The following is a 16099-nucleotide window of genomic DNA, read 5'->3' as shown; positions in this document are numbered from 1 at the left end:
ATAGCTGATCTACAATCTCACAACGTGTCATGGTGCGACACATTGTGAGCTTGTAGATCTGCTATTTTTGACGAATGTCAATGTTTGCCTGTTATTACAGTAAATGACCAGAATAGGGATGCTAGGGAAATAACAACCTTGCTCATGTTGTTGGTATCATCTTTCAGGAAGTGAAGCAGGAAACAACAGCTGAAAAAAGATTGTGCAGCGGTTTGATGAATGATTGTTACCATGGAGACGAATTCCACTTGTCGCACCAGGTAGCCTACAAAATAAAAGCCACGAGAAAGGTTCTCACATTTACAATAAACAGAGCGCCTACTGTACATATACAGTAAACGCACGCACGCACGCACGCACGCACGCACGCACGCACACACACACACACACACACACACACACACACACACACACACACACACACACACACACACACACACACACACACACACACACACACACACACACACACACACACACACAGTACTGTATGGCAGATTAAATCAGGTACTACTGTATAATTCAACTATTAATAGAAGAGAAACCCCATGATGAGCACAGAATGATACACGCATCACAAGGACTGGCTATATTTATATAGCTAGTAAACATCATTCTCAAAAACTATGGATGGAATGGAAGGCAAAACTTAAAAAGATACAAGCAATGAAAGTACCTGTTGCTTGACAAATAATTAGATTAGATTGTTTTTATTTTTTTTATAACAAAAAAACATTTCCTGGATGAGTATAAGCAAGGAAATGGAAATAAACAAATCTATGAAAATGAAACAAATGACACGATAAACCCAGTCCCTCTTTCAACAACATCCCTGGTGTACAGTATAACCAAAATACCCTTTTATTTCATACCCACCTGTGACCTGACTTATACTGTAGCTGAGGTTGAAACCTTTTTGGTTTCCTGTTTTCATACAGCTGAGAGAGTGTCAGTAATGTGATCTGTGAAGAATATTGATCAACCAAACTACCCAGAGGAACAAGAATGATTCTGTTTCTGAGCTGTTTTTTCATTGCCGGTAAGACAAATAATTTCTATTTATATTTAAAAGCTAATTAAATCCAGATTTTCTTTTTTTCTTCCCCACTATTTACATAATGTGTCACACATCAAGCAGATTGTGTGAGGAGAAGACACTTTAAATGTTATTATTGTAACCCATTGTACATCTGATACATTGATTGCTCAGTTTGGGGTAGAAGTCAAAGATTGAAAACACTTGTTGTCACTCTTTGTCATTTAATGACAACATCTAGATGACAAACAAATGTGCCTTAAAATACATTTAAATGTCAAGGCCTTAAAGGGCTAAGGTTTGGGTTGTGTGGTTAATCTAATCACCTTGCCAAGATATTAACTCCAAAGGTGGACAAGTAATACAAAATAATTGCTCCATTGATTAGAAATTTATCATTCAAAATATGCTCCCCATCCATTGTACAGTGAAGAGGCTCTGGAGGCTCTTGTTTAGCCTTTTAACGAACGGAAAGCTGAGCTGATTCTCATTTGTATTTTAAGAACAAATAGTACCGGGTTTGGTGATGTTCTATACAGTATAGTCAGAATCAGCTTTATTTGCCTTTCGTTTACGGGCTAAATGGGGGGCATATTTTGAATGATCGATTTCTAATCAATGGAGCAATTATTTTAGATTTCTTGTCCACCTTTGGAGTTACATCATGGTCTACCAAAGTGTCCTAGCCCTTTAAGTAGTAAGCTTTAAGTGTTTGCACCCTGGGTTTTAGTAATATATAGAAATACAGTAGTAGGCTTCTAATTTTCAGCAGGATTATAAATCTCTCACTGTTAGTCAAACATACTTTCCTGTGATGTGAATTAGGGTAGTGAGTGTAGTAGTGAGGTCCAGTCTACAAATACCTTCCTGAGATATGACTAATGTGTTATTACAACGATATTATCATCATCATCATCATCATCATCGTGAGTTTGAGTTTATAATAGTTGAGAGTAATATACTGTATTATATTATAATTTTAGACCCTAAATTAATCATCTCTTTAGGGCAGCCTATTGATCATTCCCATCAAGTGAAAATCTGTACTGTACTGTAGTAGTAAGATTTAAAATTATGTGTGCCGTGCAATGTCGGAATAATATCCTCATGCCAAACAGTACATTGGACAGTAAACCCCATGTGACCTGTAATGGATTCTAATGGAGTTGAGAAACAGATGAAATGCATAGTGATTCCAGATCACTGTTTAATAGAACAAACTCAACTCACAAAATCAATGATTTGTTCCCACAAGATGAGATGATGAATGAATGGATTGTTGGCCTCATCCAATATTAAAAACCCCAAGCTGTAAATTTGCAGAAATTAGGTGCCATGTGGGTACTCATCTGAGGTGGAAGAAGTACTCTGTCTCTGATTTGATTCAAAAGTGGCCTACTGGTAGCGTGCACAAGAAATGTGTCGCTGATCGCTTCAGTGGTTGGAGATTAACCCTGGGCAAACAGACAAACAGACCCATTTGTAGACAATTGCCTCTACAGAGTCACAAAGTTAAACAGACACCAATATACAGCCAGGGGGTACAATGTCACATTATTTACCGTCCCTACGGACAATAAATATGAGGGCCATATTGTTATTTGGGGGTTTACCCCATTCAAGAGCAAAATGGCCACTACTGTATGTTAATCTGACAAGTCTCCTTTGTACAGCAACACAATGTGAATCATGGATTCTACTCTATTTCTTTCTCTCCAGAACTCATGGCAGAAAACTCTCCAATTGTGTATTATGGGCTGAAGGGTGGCTCAGTATGTCTGCCAGGTAGACTATCTTCAACTACAGTGGAATGGATGATCAATGACAATGACAAAAATGTGATTGTTGATAATAATGGCGCCATCAACCCCAGCTACACAGATAATGTGGATTATAATATTGGCAACAAATCTCTGTGCATCAGGGAACTAAATGATAAAGACAGTAACGTCTATACTGTTACAGAAACCAGTGGTTTTAAAAGACCGACAGTTACCTACAAGCTGATAGTACAAGGTAGGTTTTATATTTGAGCTGTGTGGGCTTCTCTGCTAATGCTAATCTGGTTGATGATTATAGCTATGTTACAGTGAGGTGGTCATCATTGGAAAAATAATCCTGATACAGGTCCTTCTTCACCCCAAAGGGATTTATTTCTTTATTTTAAGGGATTTTGTCCAATAATGACTGACTCAAAATGACATGGCATTGAGCAAATTACTTAAAATAAGTCCTGGGTTGTAGCTTTAAAGGGATATTTCACTTTCAAACATGTTTGGGGTCATTTTAACGTCTACTCGGGCATAAAAGAGCACCCCAGACCGTTTTTAAGTTGCTTGATTCAGTATTTAGACATTTGATATTCATTTTATCGGCCCCTTCCTATACAAACTACACAAACAAAATATTGTAACTTTAAAGTCCATTTTAACCATGTTTGATTCATTGACAACACCTGTCCTTGGTTCTGGTGACTGATATTGTCCTTCTAATGCGTGAGTAGACCATGTTTTTGCAATTACTTTTTTATAGTTATTTGGGTCTGGGCACTTAGGCTCTGAGTAGCCTGACGGTCCCATTCCTGACGACCTTTGTGCTGCACGTCTCTCCCCATCTCTCTCTCCCCGTTTCCTGTCCATCTCTACTGTACGCTATCAATTAAAGGCAGAAAAGCCTCAACAAATATCAATATCAATATCAGACACCATAACCAAGGACGGGTGTTTTCGATTAATCTATCATGGACATGGTTAAAATGGACTTAAAATGGAAGTTTCAATGGGCTTGTATAGGAAGGGGGCGTGTCTGATAAAATGAATATCAAATGTCTAAATACTGAATTAAGCAACTGGGGTGCTCTTTTATGCCCGAGTAGACGTTAAAATTACCCCAAACATGTTTGAAAGTGAAATATCCCTTTATGTTATCATACAGTACTATAGCACATATACAAACACACACACACACACACACACACACACACACACACACACACACACACACACACACACACACACACACACACACACACACACACACACACACACACACACACACACACACACACACACACACACACACACACACACACACAAACAAACTGTACAAACTGTGCACTAAAACAAACTGTTAAAACATCAGGCTATGAGCTGAGCTACTAAGGGGACAGAAAAGTACAATTCATGCATTGAAAAAATTGGTGAACACAATGTATTATTTCTTCTTCTCTGGTTATTGTAGAGGCTGTATCTAAACCAGTTATCGAGATGATTGTTCTCAACTCCAACGCATCTACTGGACACTGCAAAGTGACGGTCAACTGTTCCGTTCATGACAACTGGCTGTGGTCTGCCTGCACTGAAGGTGGCTGTGATGGTGGGACATCTCAGAGGTCATTCAACAAGGTCAACATCACCATCTCTGTTGACAACGGGACTGTAGTGTGTCATGGCAACAATCACGTCAGCGCGAGTAATAACTCTCAAAGCATGACATGTAAGAGACATACAGTACATAACTTCTTTATCATCAGCTTCCTGTCTCTCTGCAGTCTAAACAAAGCTAATAATTAAAGTAATTATTATTCAAAGGAGCACTAAGTGATTTTCCATTGCGTTTTCCCTAAGATTCTAAAACTACTGTTTTTGGACTGTATACTGACACCTACTGGAATGGTAGCAGCTCAGCTTTCTTCTCATATATTGTTGAGATATAGTATTCATATATTGTTGTCCAGTTTATTTTTGCACTAGCTACTGTAGATGTGTCTATCATTTGATAAAAATCAGATGAAGCCCTTGTCACTGCCATGCTGAAAACTTGGTTTGTGGGGAAACCCATGTTGAATTTGTGTTCAATTACTGACAATGTGTATTATGTTCCTTCAGGTTTCAATGAAAATAAGACTGAAAACACAGAGACATTACCAGTCATAGTGTACATCATTCCAGGTGTAGTTCTGATACTAGTATGGATCTGTGGGTTAATAGTTTACTGGGCTAAAAGGCGCCGCTTCCTCCAAGGAAATAAACAGCAGGTAAGGTTATTTGTTTAGTACAACATGTAAAATGTGTACACTACATGACAGCTAATCTTTTCGTTTGCACACATGGAAAACATTTGTTTAATTTTATTACGTGACAGTGCTCTTAAACAAATCATTTTGCAGTATACATCTATTGGCGGAAATCACAATAATTCAAATAAGTTTAACTTTCACCCTGACAAATGTTTTGTAAGAGCATGTGACCTCAGTTTTGGAACAAAATCATTATTATTATTATTTTTTTTTCTCAAATAAGTGCCCTAGTCCTGACAATGGGTTGTCACCTCCTCAAGAAGTTGAAGGGCCACCAGTGGAGGCTCGACACCATCTTCCTGCCCACAGCGTATCTCCTTCCACTGAGGTCGACACTATGTATGAAAATGTAAACACACACCAAGCCACTGTTACAACAACCACGGCACCAAAAGCGGCAGCGAGGTCTGACCTGTCCCCAAGTGCAGACACGGTCACGGTGTACTACTCTTTACAGTTACCGGTCACCAACGTCCTGCCGGACGGTCGCAGCAAAACAGAGGACAGTCAACATGCAAAAGCCTGCACTTCTGAAGGAGAGGATGCACAGCGGCACAACACAGCAGCACATGTTGAGTCTGTCTATTCTACCATTCAGCCGGTACGGACTCACCCAGAGGAAGCAGACAGCGCTACCGGGGCTGATGTCTGACTAGTGTCAATAGTTGACGCTAAAATTGTCATGCAAGTAATTGCATTTAAGCTTAAGTAAACAATGTGTCACCTTGTGAGCTTGTAGATCGGCTGTTTTCTTATTTTTTTCTAAGATTTGCAAATTCTAAATATCAAAAACAGGGACACCAGATGGTTAAAAGAGCGTGGACAACGAACGTGGTAATAATTATGTAAATATGACATTTCTGTTCATTTCATCAAGCTGTTTTTATACAGATGAACGTAAACAATCTATTACTATTACACAAATACTCTATTACAAAAAATAATTATTAGCGACAGGCAGGTGTTACAATTGTGACAGCCTAGCACCTCATCAGAAAAAGAAACAATCAGTTGTTGGAGATGTGTCAGTCGACTGTGACATAATGGCCACAAAGCATCACCAAGATGAGAAGAGAAGCAAACACTCTGAGGTGTGAAATGAGACCACGCTGTATTACATGGTTCTCAAACTTTTTAATGTCAAGGACCCCCATATCTGTGAGAGTTGGAACACATGGAAGCAAATGGACCTTATAGACCTGTAAGGGTGCATTTGGAACGCCCTCAAGGAACCCTGATGGTCCCTGGAGCCCTGTTTGAGAACCACTGCTGTGTGGCTCAGTGCAGAAGCCAAAAGCTCTGGCAGAATAAGAGCACCATCAGCTGGGCAAAGAGGGGATTGCAGCTGAAAAGGTGTGTAAATAAGGCAGGCAAAAGACATTCAGCATCACCAGATGGACTCTTCAGGGGACAAGGGTTTAAATGAGTAAATGTGATATATCTGAAGTACTTTAATAATAACCCTGGGTTTATTGGGGAATTCAGAGATGCATGTGTGTATCATAGGCTTATATGAGACAATTTGCAATGTTGTAGTGAACATTTATTTTGGAATAGTTTTTAAAGCATAATGTTTCACCTCATATTCTTCCATTTATACAACCTCTTTTCGTGTTTCAGTGAATTTGTAGTGTGGTATTGTAGAGAATTTGCTGCATAGGATGTCTGTCTTCCTCTCATTCAGTGTTGTGACTATTCTATGTATTACATATGGTTGTCGTAAAAATAATGCATACATCCTTACCAGTGATGTATGACATTTTTGTAGTGTACATGTTTGTGCATATTATGTGTCTTCTAAATTATATATCTTATGAGGGTTATATGGGTATAACAGCTCCATTGTTAACTTCAAGATCTTCAAGAAAATTTGATTAAGGAAACAACCTTCTCATTCAACTGATTGGGAAATTCTCTGAACATGACACGCAAAAATGGTTTCACAATTTAAGCTGCACTTTTATGCCGTAGCGTAGGAGGCAAGCTGACTAGAAATGGGGTTGTCACTCTTTGAGTTTGTCTGTCTCTGAATCCCTTCCACATGCCATTGATGTCCTAAACTCACCTACTAAAGCTGCTACACCACCCTGCTACTAGAAACTACCTTGAAACCCCCAGTAAACAATCATCACCTGGCAACTTGGCTCCCCTACTATTCCGCCCACTGATTGTAAAATGCTGCTGTAGGTTTGCCTTTAATTCCAGTTTATTCACATCACATGTAGCAACGCTACAGTACACATACAACAAAACAAAATTATAAGTGTCATCAATGCAGTACAGTACAAAATGTGCAATTCATAAAAAAAATCACTAATAACCCCCCCCCCCCCCCCCACACACACACACACACACACACACACTCCCACACTCAAAGGTATAGTGCAGGCCATGCCGCAGCAGTTATACAGTGTTCAGTTAACAATCCGTTGATATAGCAAAGTGTATGTTCCAGTTCCTAGCTTCCTACCATTAAGGACAAGGTTGTTAATAGACTACACATTAGGTGTTGAATCTCCTCTCTATAGGCGGTGCCGTTGTCAGATATCACGCCTACCACTGTGGTGTCGTCCACAAATGTAATGATGGTGTTGGGATTCGTGGACAGGCACACAGTTGTGGGTGAATAGGTGGTATACTGTAGCAGTGATGTTGCTAGGTTTTCAATGCAATGGGTCCTGGGATGCAAGGGTGGTCTTTTAGATGGGTCCCAGGGACATTTTATGGGTCCCACAAAAATGCACAGCGTTTAACTCGTGTTTCATCTTATATGGTTATATTCATGTAGAACATGTATCTGAAAGAAAAGTACACAATTCCAAATCCGACAACTAGTACTTGTAGTACTTGTAGTACTTGATTTTTTTTTTACATTAACCACTTGAATCCTAGTATCCCTTTTCTGAGGAGAACTTTAGCCAAAAATAGCAGATCTACAAGCTCACACTTGTGAGCTTGTAGATCGGCTATTTTTGGAGTTATAGGTGTGTAAAGGGAAAAAAGAGCAGCAAAAGTTTATCTGAAACACAATTTTATACAATATAGAGGGGGTCCCTGCTTCATCTCTCTCTCAACTAGGGGGTCCTTGGCCTGAAAACACTGAAGACCCCTGCTCTACGGGGAATTATTTGATATCTGGCTGCACGGAAAGACACAAGAATCACAGCTGCCATTAATTAGTGCTGTTCAGTGTTGATTGCCTAGTGGTCAAATTGGGGTCAACGAGCCATCATTAACTTGCTTAGAAGTTGGGCTGTAAGTTGCGCAGCACTTTCACTCTCTCCCTCTAGCAGCAGCTCGCAATGCCCTGAGACAGAGAGAGAATACTTCTCCATACGGCGGTGTTTTACCGAGATTTTTCTTGTTTCCTGCACTATGCCTTGTAATCCGCGGACGGCTTTGAAATCCACGGATGGCCTTCAAATCCGCGGTAATTTCCGCTAAATTGTAGTGCGTCCCATGGACGCAACGAGGGTGCCGTGAATGCGTCCTTTTTCAATATGGTGCGTCAGAGACGCAGGACGCAGGCCTATGAGCATCTCTGCTGTAGGACCGGGCTCAATACACAACCTTGGGGGGCATCTGTGCTTAGGGTCAGGGTACATGAAGTTAAGTTCCCCAGCCTGACAGTTTGGGGGCTATTAGTCAGCAGGTCCAGGGTCCAGTAGCAGAGTTGAACTGATACCAAGATGGTATAGTTTTGTGACCAGCTTGGTGGGGGTAAGATAGTGTTGAATGCAGAACTGTAATCAATGAATACTATTCTGGCATATTATTGTCCTTCTGGATCAGGTGAGTGAGGGTGAGATGAAGTGCAGTGGAGATAGAAATCCTCGGTCGGAACGATAGGTGTACTGGTGTGCATCGAATAATGGGGGGATGGTGGTTGGTTGGTTTAACGGCAGCAAAGAAAATGCTTGTAATGAGATGGAAACCACCTCATAATCTCAATATTCACTGTTGGAAGTTGTCCTTCTATGAAGTCTTGAGATTAGAGGCATCTAGTGCTAGAGCACAGGGCGCAAGGACAGAATCGATTCAAATATTACTTACTGCGGCCCAGAAGGTTAAATCAGTACTCCACCAGGTTGAAACACATACTGACATCTGAGACTAAACAAAAATAATGTCTTATTTATTTATTCTTTTCTCTTTTCTGTTCTCTGTTGTTGTTTTTTTTGTTCTGTTTTTGTTTTTCCCTTCCACTCACTCTGTAACAAGATTAGAGGGTATCTAACCAACACAATTATGATTTACTTTGGTCTTTCACTTCATTGCATTATCTAAAAAAATATGTATATATACAGTATTGTATTATTTACATGTATACATCATGGTTTTACCGTTCCTATAATGTCTGTGCAAACCCGGGGGTCTGGTAGGGGGGTAAAGAAGCGACCTGGGCTGTTTAGGAGCCTCAGGATCAGAGGAAGCGACTGTCACAACTGCCAACAGGCAGATTTTACAGTACATGACTATAATGACGGACAATCTATGTACTGAAAAGACACTTTCGTATGTCATTGCGGAAAACTGTATGAACTGCTTGCCCACACAGCAATGTGTTGTAATGTCTGTCACCTCTGAAAGCTTGTTTTAAAAAAGACAAAATAAAATAAAAAGTTGGTCACAAAAAAAAAATGGGGGGGTGGTGGCTTTGATGTGGGTTCAGCACAAGTTTCTCGAAGCTCTTCGTTATGATAAGAGTGAGAGCAATGGGACGGTAATCATTCAGAGAGCTTACTAATGATTATTTGGGCCCGTGGATAATGGTGGTAGTTTTACGCACATCAGCACTGTTGCTAAGGCCAGTGACAGTATGCTACTAGTAAACAACCCAGCCAATTGGTCACCACATGCCATGCCGTCGGGGCTGGCTGCTTTGTGTATTACTCTATTTAGAGGACATAACCTCAGAGGTGGACAGGGTGAGTACATGGTCGTCTGATGGAGGCAGGACTTTGGTGGCAATCTCTGTGTTGAGTCTGTCCCAACGGGCGTACACTTTTACTCCGTTCCAAAAGTGATCATAGCAAATATTACAATGCAATGACTTGTCAGATAGCATGTTAATTATTTTGGATTTCTCTTTTGTCTTATACACAACAGTGTTAACAACACAGGACATCATAGCTAGGCAGGGAAGAGGCGAGCAAACCACAACAGGATGCACTCCCTTATAACATAACTTTTACCAGCTCTGCACAGCACTACAATGTAATGCTCCGATTGATGCGCATAGACATGTCAGATTACACACCAACACTATGAACTGCCACAACATACCAGTGCTCATTCTCAAACACATTAACCCTGCTCTACTCACCCCTGCCACAACATTACAACTGCTCACCTACACAAGGCAGCCTGGAGTTAGAGTCCTAGCATCAAGTACCATAGACTGCATACAGTATACATTCCATTGACTTGCCCCTTGCCACTGTTGTTGTGCTACTTTAGAAGTGGGGGAGCGGCCCATAACACACGTGCGTACGCACATGCACGTGTATTCACACGTGCGCGGACACACACACACACACACACACACACACACACACACACACACACACACACACACACACACACACACACACACACACACACACACACACACACACACACACACACACACACACACACACACTATAAAAACATGCAGACGTAATATGAAAACACTAGTGACAGCGCACCTTGACCACTACACTACATTACATTGCATATGTTATGAATAGCATTAAAATGTGAATTACATCAATACATTTGAATGACAAAAATATACATGTGAGCCTATATGCATGGCAACAAGTGCATGGCAAAGGGTGTATTTCTTCCTAGCAAAAGTCTACATTTGTGTTGGAAGTGAATAGTTTCTAGTAGGTAGAACTACAATTTATATAATTTATCTGACGCGGGGAGATTACACGGGGAGATTATCTCGGCAGCATTGCACTGGTCAATTTGTATGTCCATTCCATAGCGTATGCATATAAGCTATGGATATCATGGAAAAGTGGAGATATTTGACTAAATACACGTATTCTGCCGGAACTTTTAGTTAAAACAGCTGACCCAAAGTCGTGCAATTAATTATGGAAGAGTAGCCTATCCTACACAAGGAGCACTGAAAACCCTCTAGGAAAATGCATTGTGTTTTCTCTGGCTGTGTATGTATTTAATAAATGCAATGTATGGAATTTAAGCTGCAACTCTACTGACGAACGGTAAGACAGAATGTAGCCTGTTTATTCTGCTGGTTTTATTTTACCAGGCCACTAAAACTGCAGAATGAATTAACTGCTGAATGGGGTTTGACCAGAGCGAATTTCATTTACTTTCATAGGCGCTGACGCTGACAAGATCGTCAGTCAGATGAGGGGATTAAAGCATTACCCTTACCTTGGGCCGTTCATTTTGCTCTCAACAAGACATTTTTCACCATAACTAAGGACACAGTTTTGTTGTGCGCACAGCCCAAGCCCCCAGAGCCACAGTAGAACAGTGAAGCGGCCCAAATCTGAGAATGCAATACTTCCGCATTTAAAACGTCACTGCGCATGCTTCTACCGTTTGAAACCCCTGACGCGTCTGTTTCTCAGGTGCCATTTTGGAGAAGACAAGCTTGCTGACTAACTGGCCAATCACAGCATGTCTTTTCCAGGACTTGGCAGAATCTAGTTGTATAAGAATATAACGGGATATTTTTAACTAGATTCTGTCCCAGAAAAGACGCGCTAAAGCAAAGCAAAGTTTGTTGTTTACCCAGGGTGTCGGACTAAGCACGAAGCTTGTTTCCAGCCGGACCCTGCATGGAAGCCTTGCTCAAGGGCTATTCAGCGGTGATTCATGATTGATGTGATGAATTGGGGAATCGAACTAGGGACCTTCCGGTATCAAGGCCGCCCCTCTAACCACTAGGCCACCGCAGCCACTAAATCGGCGCTGTGATTGGCCAGTACTCAGGAAGCTTGCCTTCTCCAAAATGGTGGCCGCGATACAGGTTGCTCCAATAAACTGCATAGGCCAATGTCAAAAGGTATCAAGGTTTCTATATCTATGAGTGCAACTGCTCGGTGCTCAAATAAGTAGAGCGTTCTTCCGAGTGCTTCTAACACCAGTGAGCAACTTTCATTGAAATAAATAGCCGGGGGTGGGACAGTCCGCCCACTATTATTAAAACTCTATGATTATAAATCTATGGCACAGCCTGACTCGAGTTTTAGGATCCCATCTCCAGGATACCGTATTTAGGACAGATCCTATAGCCCGAAGGGACAGTCAGCCGTGAGTCAGCCGTGGATTTGATTGGTTGCTGTTGGTTGTCAGGGCAATATCACAACCAATCGGTGGACGGGCTCTGTCTGGCCTCGTCCGCTGCAGGTTGCGCTGACAGCTTTGCGTCAATGTAATACGAAAACAAACCAAATCAATTGACCAAAACGCAAATCCTATTTTTAGAAGTGAGGAGACGCGGCTCCCACTCCACTACACCCCTGCCCCTTTGCCTTTCCAAAGCTGCTGCACCTACAGTACCTGTTCCATGGCCCCACCCAGAATACAGCAGATACCTACTATAATAATCACCTGCCAAGTCAGCTACAGTACATACGCAGCTACATCAACCTGCTGCTTGTCACTATCTGAAAGCCACAGTTGACCACCATCACCTAACAGCATGGCTCCCCTACACTTCCATCTACTCATATTACAATGTGGCCTTAAATTTGCCTATTCTTTATCTACATCACACAGCTATAGTATAGCCCATATTACAATTCATACAGTTCATTGTTATTTTTACTTTCTCTTTTGTCTTATCAACAACAACCAGGACAAGATGGCCGAACAACCAAGTTACTCTCATACTTCACAAAGAGCATGTGGTTAGTGAACACACTTACTGCACAACCTAACGGATGTTTTTCAATTCACAGCTTATTCTCATATGTTTTGCCATTGTCACACCACCCTACATTTATTTCCTGCAGATGTTCTCTTAGAGAGGACATGACCTCAGAGGATGACAGGGTGAGTAAAAGGTCGTCGGATGGTGGCAGGGTTTTGACAGCTATCTCTGTGTGGAATCTGTCTAAACAGGCATACACTTAATCCTTTTACTACATTCCAAAAGTGATCATAACAAATATTACTATGCAATAACTTGTCAGATACAAAGCTTATTAATGTATTTTGGATTTCTCATTTATCTTATACACAACAATGTTAACAACACGGGACATCATGGCTAGGCAGAGAAGAGATGAGCAAACCACAACAGGATGCACATCCAACCACACGTGTCCTTGCTATTGTCGTCTGCTTTTGCCTACTCACAAGGCCCAGACAACTGCACTACTTATATACATTATCCAAGTGAGCCATAGTCGTCTATTAGACCTCTGTCTAAAACTGGGTTATAATTGGTCTAAAAGTGAACGTTTTTTCAACGTCTATTCTTTAGACCGTCTATATTATAGACGTCATTTGCTCAAAAAAACAGCTAATCAACGTCTAGGCTAAGAATAGACGTTGAAAAAACGTTCACTTTTAGACCTTTTATAACCCAGTTTTAGCCTAGCCCTTAGACGTATTTTAGACGTCTAATAGCCCGGAAAATGCTCAGTGGGATATGTTGCCGATGAATTTTGTTGTGCCTTTGCTATTTGTATGCCTTAATTAGTTTTAAACCCTGTAGCACTTTGAGATTTTTTTAATGTAAATTGTTACAAATACAATGTATTATTATTATTATTAAAATATAACTTTTACCAGCACTGCAATGCAATGCCCTTATTGATGTAAATAGACACATCAGTTTAGACACTAACACTATGAACTGCCACAACCAGCTCTCACTGCTTATCATTAAACACATTTACCCTGCTCTGCTCATTACTGCCACAACATCACAACTGCTCACCTATACAACACAGCCTGGAGTTAGTATATAGACTGCATATTCAGTACATTCCATTGACTTGCCCCTTGCCTTTCCAAAGCTGCTGCTGTAATAATCACCTGCCAAGTCGCAGCTACATCACCCTGCTGCTTGTCACTACACTGAACGGCATGGCTCCCCAACACTTCAATCTACTCATATTACTATAACCGTACATTTACCTTTTCTATTCCTACATCACACAGCTGATCATAGCACATATTACAATTCGTACAGTTCCATTGTTATTTTTCCTTTCTCTTTGTCTTATCAGCAATAACCAGGAAAACACGAACAACCAAGTCATAAATTATTAATAAATGCGGGACCCGCGGGATATAAAAAACCCGACCGCGCATCACTAACTTAGGATATAGGAAATTTAAGTAGCAGTAGAATCAGGGCTGGATTAACACCTCACAGTGCCCCTGGGCACCACCAACTGCCAGTGCCCCCCCCCCCCCCCTCATGCGGCCGCGCGCAATTTTTTTTGGTGTTTTTTCCCTCTAATCTAGCTAATTTTACACTGTGTTCGTATTAGATAACAACAAAATGGGAAACATTTTCGTGACAAAAAAAATATTTAATTATTATTATTATTATTATTATTTTTTTCCAACCACCTTGGGGTGCCCCCTGATGCCCAGGGCCCCGGGGCACGTGCCCAAAGTGCCCATATGGTAGATCCGGCCCTGAGTAGAATGAGGGGAAATTGCTCAAAGGACACCTGAAACACAGTTAAAGGCTGAAGTCAAGTATTAGTTGGCGGGAGGGTAGAATTGTTCAACATCTGCAGGAAATAAATGTAGGGTGGTGTGACAATGGCAGAACATATGAGAAAAGGTGTGAATTGAAAAACATCCAGATAGCATGTGGGGGCGTTGGGTTGTGCAGAACGCTTCCTTTGTAGACAGTGAGGACTCTAATACCAGCCTAGTCTTCAGTGTTTAATGTAGGTTATTTTATAACTGTCTGTTTTTATAATGCTGTTCATAATGCTGTTGAATGTAAACAATTTAATAATAACAGAATAAGTCAAGAGATGAATTCTCAATGTCCCCCACCTGTATGAATGAATGAACCATTGTAAAACGCTTTGAGCACTTGGAAAAGCGCTATAAAAATGCAATTCAATTCATTATTATGAACACAGACATCTCAGGCTCAGTATTCACTACAGTTTGTGTATCTCATTACCAAGTCTAAAGACTAGAACATAATCTTGTAGTACTTCACACTGATATGAATGGGTTTTCTGGGTGACAACACATCACACTGGACTCCCAATATTGTTAAACAATAGGCCAAGCATTTATCAACCATGAGGTCTTTGACAGCAACTTGCCCTTGGAATCTTCCTCATTTTCTCACTAGAGAGACTGATTTCTTTCACCATTTCGCATATTCTAAAATATTCTTTTTCACACCTACTGCACTTGAGGTGCACAGGAGAGAACAGCTAAGGTGGAGAAAAAAGCAAATGTCCCGCAGAACGTCTTCTCTTAAAATATATATTTATTTAGGAACAACGTTTCGGTCCAACTGACCTTCAGGTCATGTATCTGATGATGTCATAGTCAAGTCATCATAAATAAAAACTTCCATACTACATACAATAAATCTTAAGACCTGGAACGCATCTCTGTCATTTTTCGGTTTGAGCTAAAAATAAGTATCCGTGCCGTGCTATGAGCTTGTAGATCTGCTAATTTTGAAAAATCGAGAAAATTTGTGCAAATCCACAAATATATATTTTTAAAGCGAACATTTGTAACTCAAATCTTTGCTTCTGGGGTCCCTGGAACAACATATTTTGAGATGGGGTCCACGGCCAAATACCTAATGGGTTTATATTTTTTTTTGTGAAATCTTAAAATATTAAATATTAAATTATCCATTGGATTCCTCGTAAATCAAGTGATGTAATCAATTACTGTATGAGACATCATACTGTGTCGTCTCTCTCTCTCTTATTTCCCTGTTTCACACAGCAGTAGTTACAGCTCACTGCATAGGAAGTAGAAAAGGTTTTTCAGAGTCATTCATCTGA

General features: G+C 40.6%; 1 protein-coding gene across 1 annotated transcript; it reads left to right on the top strand.

Annotated features, from left to right (window-relative positions):
• Positions 1-667: 667 nt before the first annotated feature.
• On the top strand, positions 668-6849 carry LOC311034904 (uncharacterized protein). Its single transcript, XM_084042936.1, has 5 exons — positions 668-1039; positions 2756-3052; positions 4277-4531; positions 4924-5072; positions 5338-6849. Exons 1-5 carry the CDS (start codon positions 1006-1008, stop codon positions 5764-5766), a joined length of 1164 nt encoding a protein of 387 aa, XP_083899062.1. The 5' UTR covers positions 668-1005; the 3' UTR covers positions 5767-6849.
• Positions 6850-16099: the final 9250 nt, after the last annotated feature.

Source organism: Gymnoscopelus microlampas (genome assembly GCF_963454915.1).
Source record: "Gymnoscopelus microlampas genome assembly, chromosome: 19".
Lineage (NCBI taxonomy): Eukaryota > Metazoa > Chordata > Actinopteri > Myctophiformes > Myctophidae > Gymnoscopelus > Gymnoscopelus microlampas.
Note: the sequence above shows the minus strand (reverse complement) of the source record. Positions and strands in the feature narration are given on the sequence as shown.

Coding starts and splice junctions, on each gene's coding strand:
- LOC311034904 (XM_084042936.1), top strand. CDS start 1,006: ATGATTCTGTTTCTGAGCTGTTTTTTCATTGCCG. Junction 4,532..4,923: donor TAACTCTCAAAGCATGACAT/GTAAGAGACATA, acceptor ATGTTCCTTCAG/GTTTCAATGAAAATAAGACT. Junction 5,073..5,337: donor TCCAAGGAAATAAACAGCAG/GTAAGGTTATTT, acceptor TTCTCAAATAAG/TGCCCTAGTCCTGACAATGG.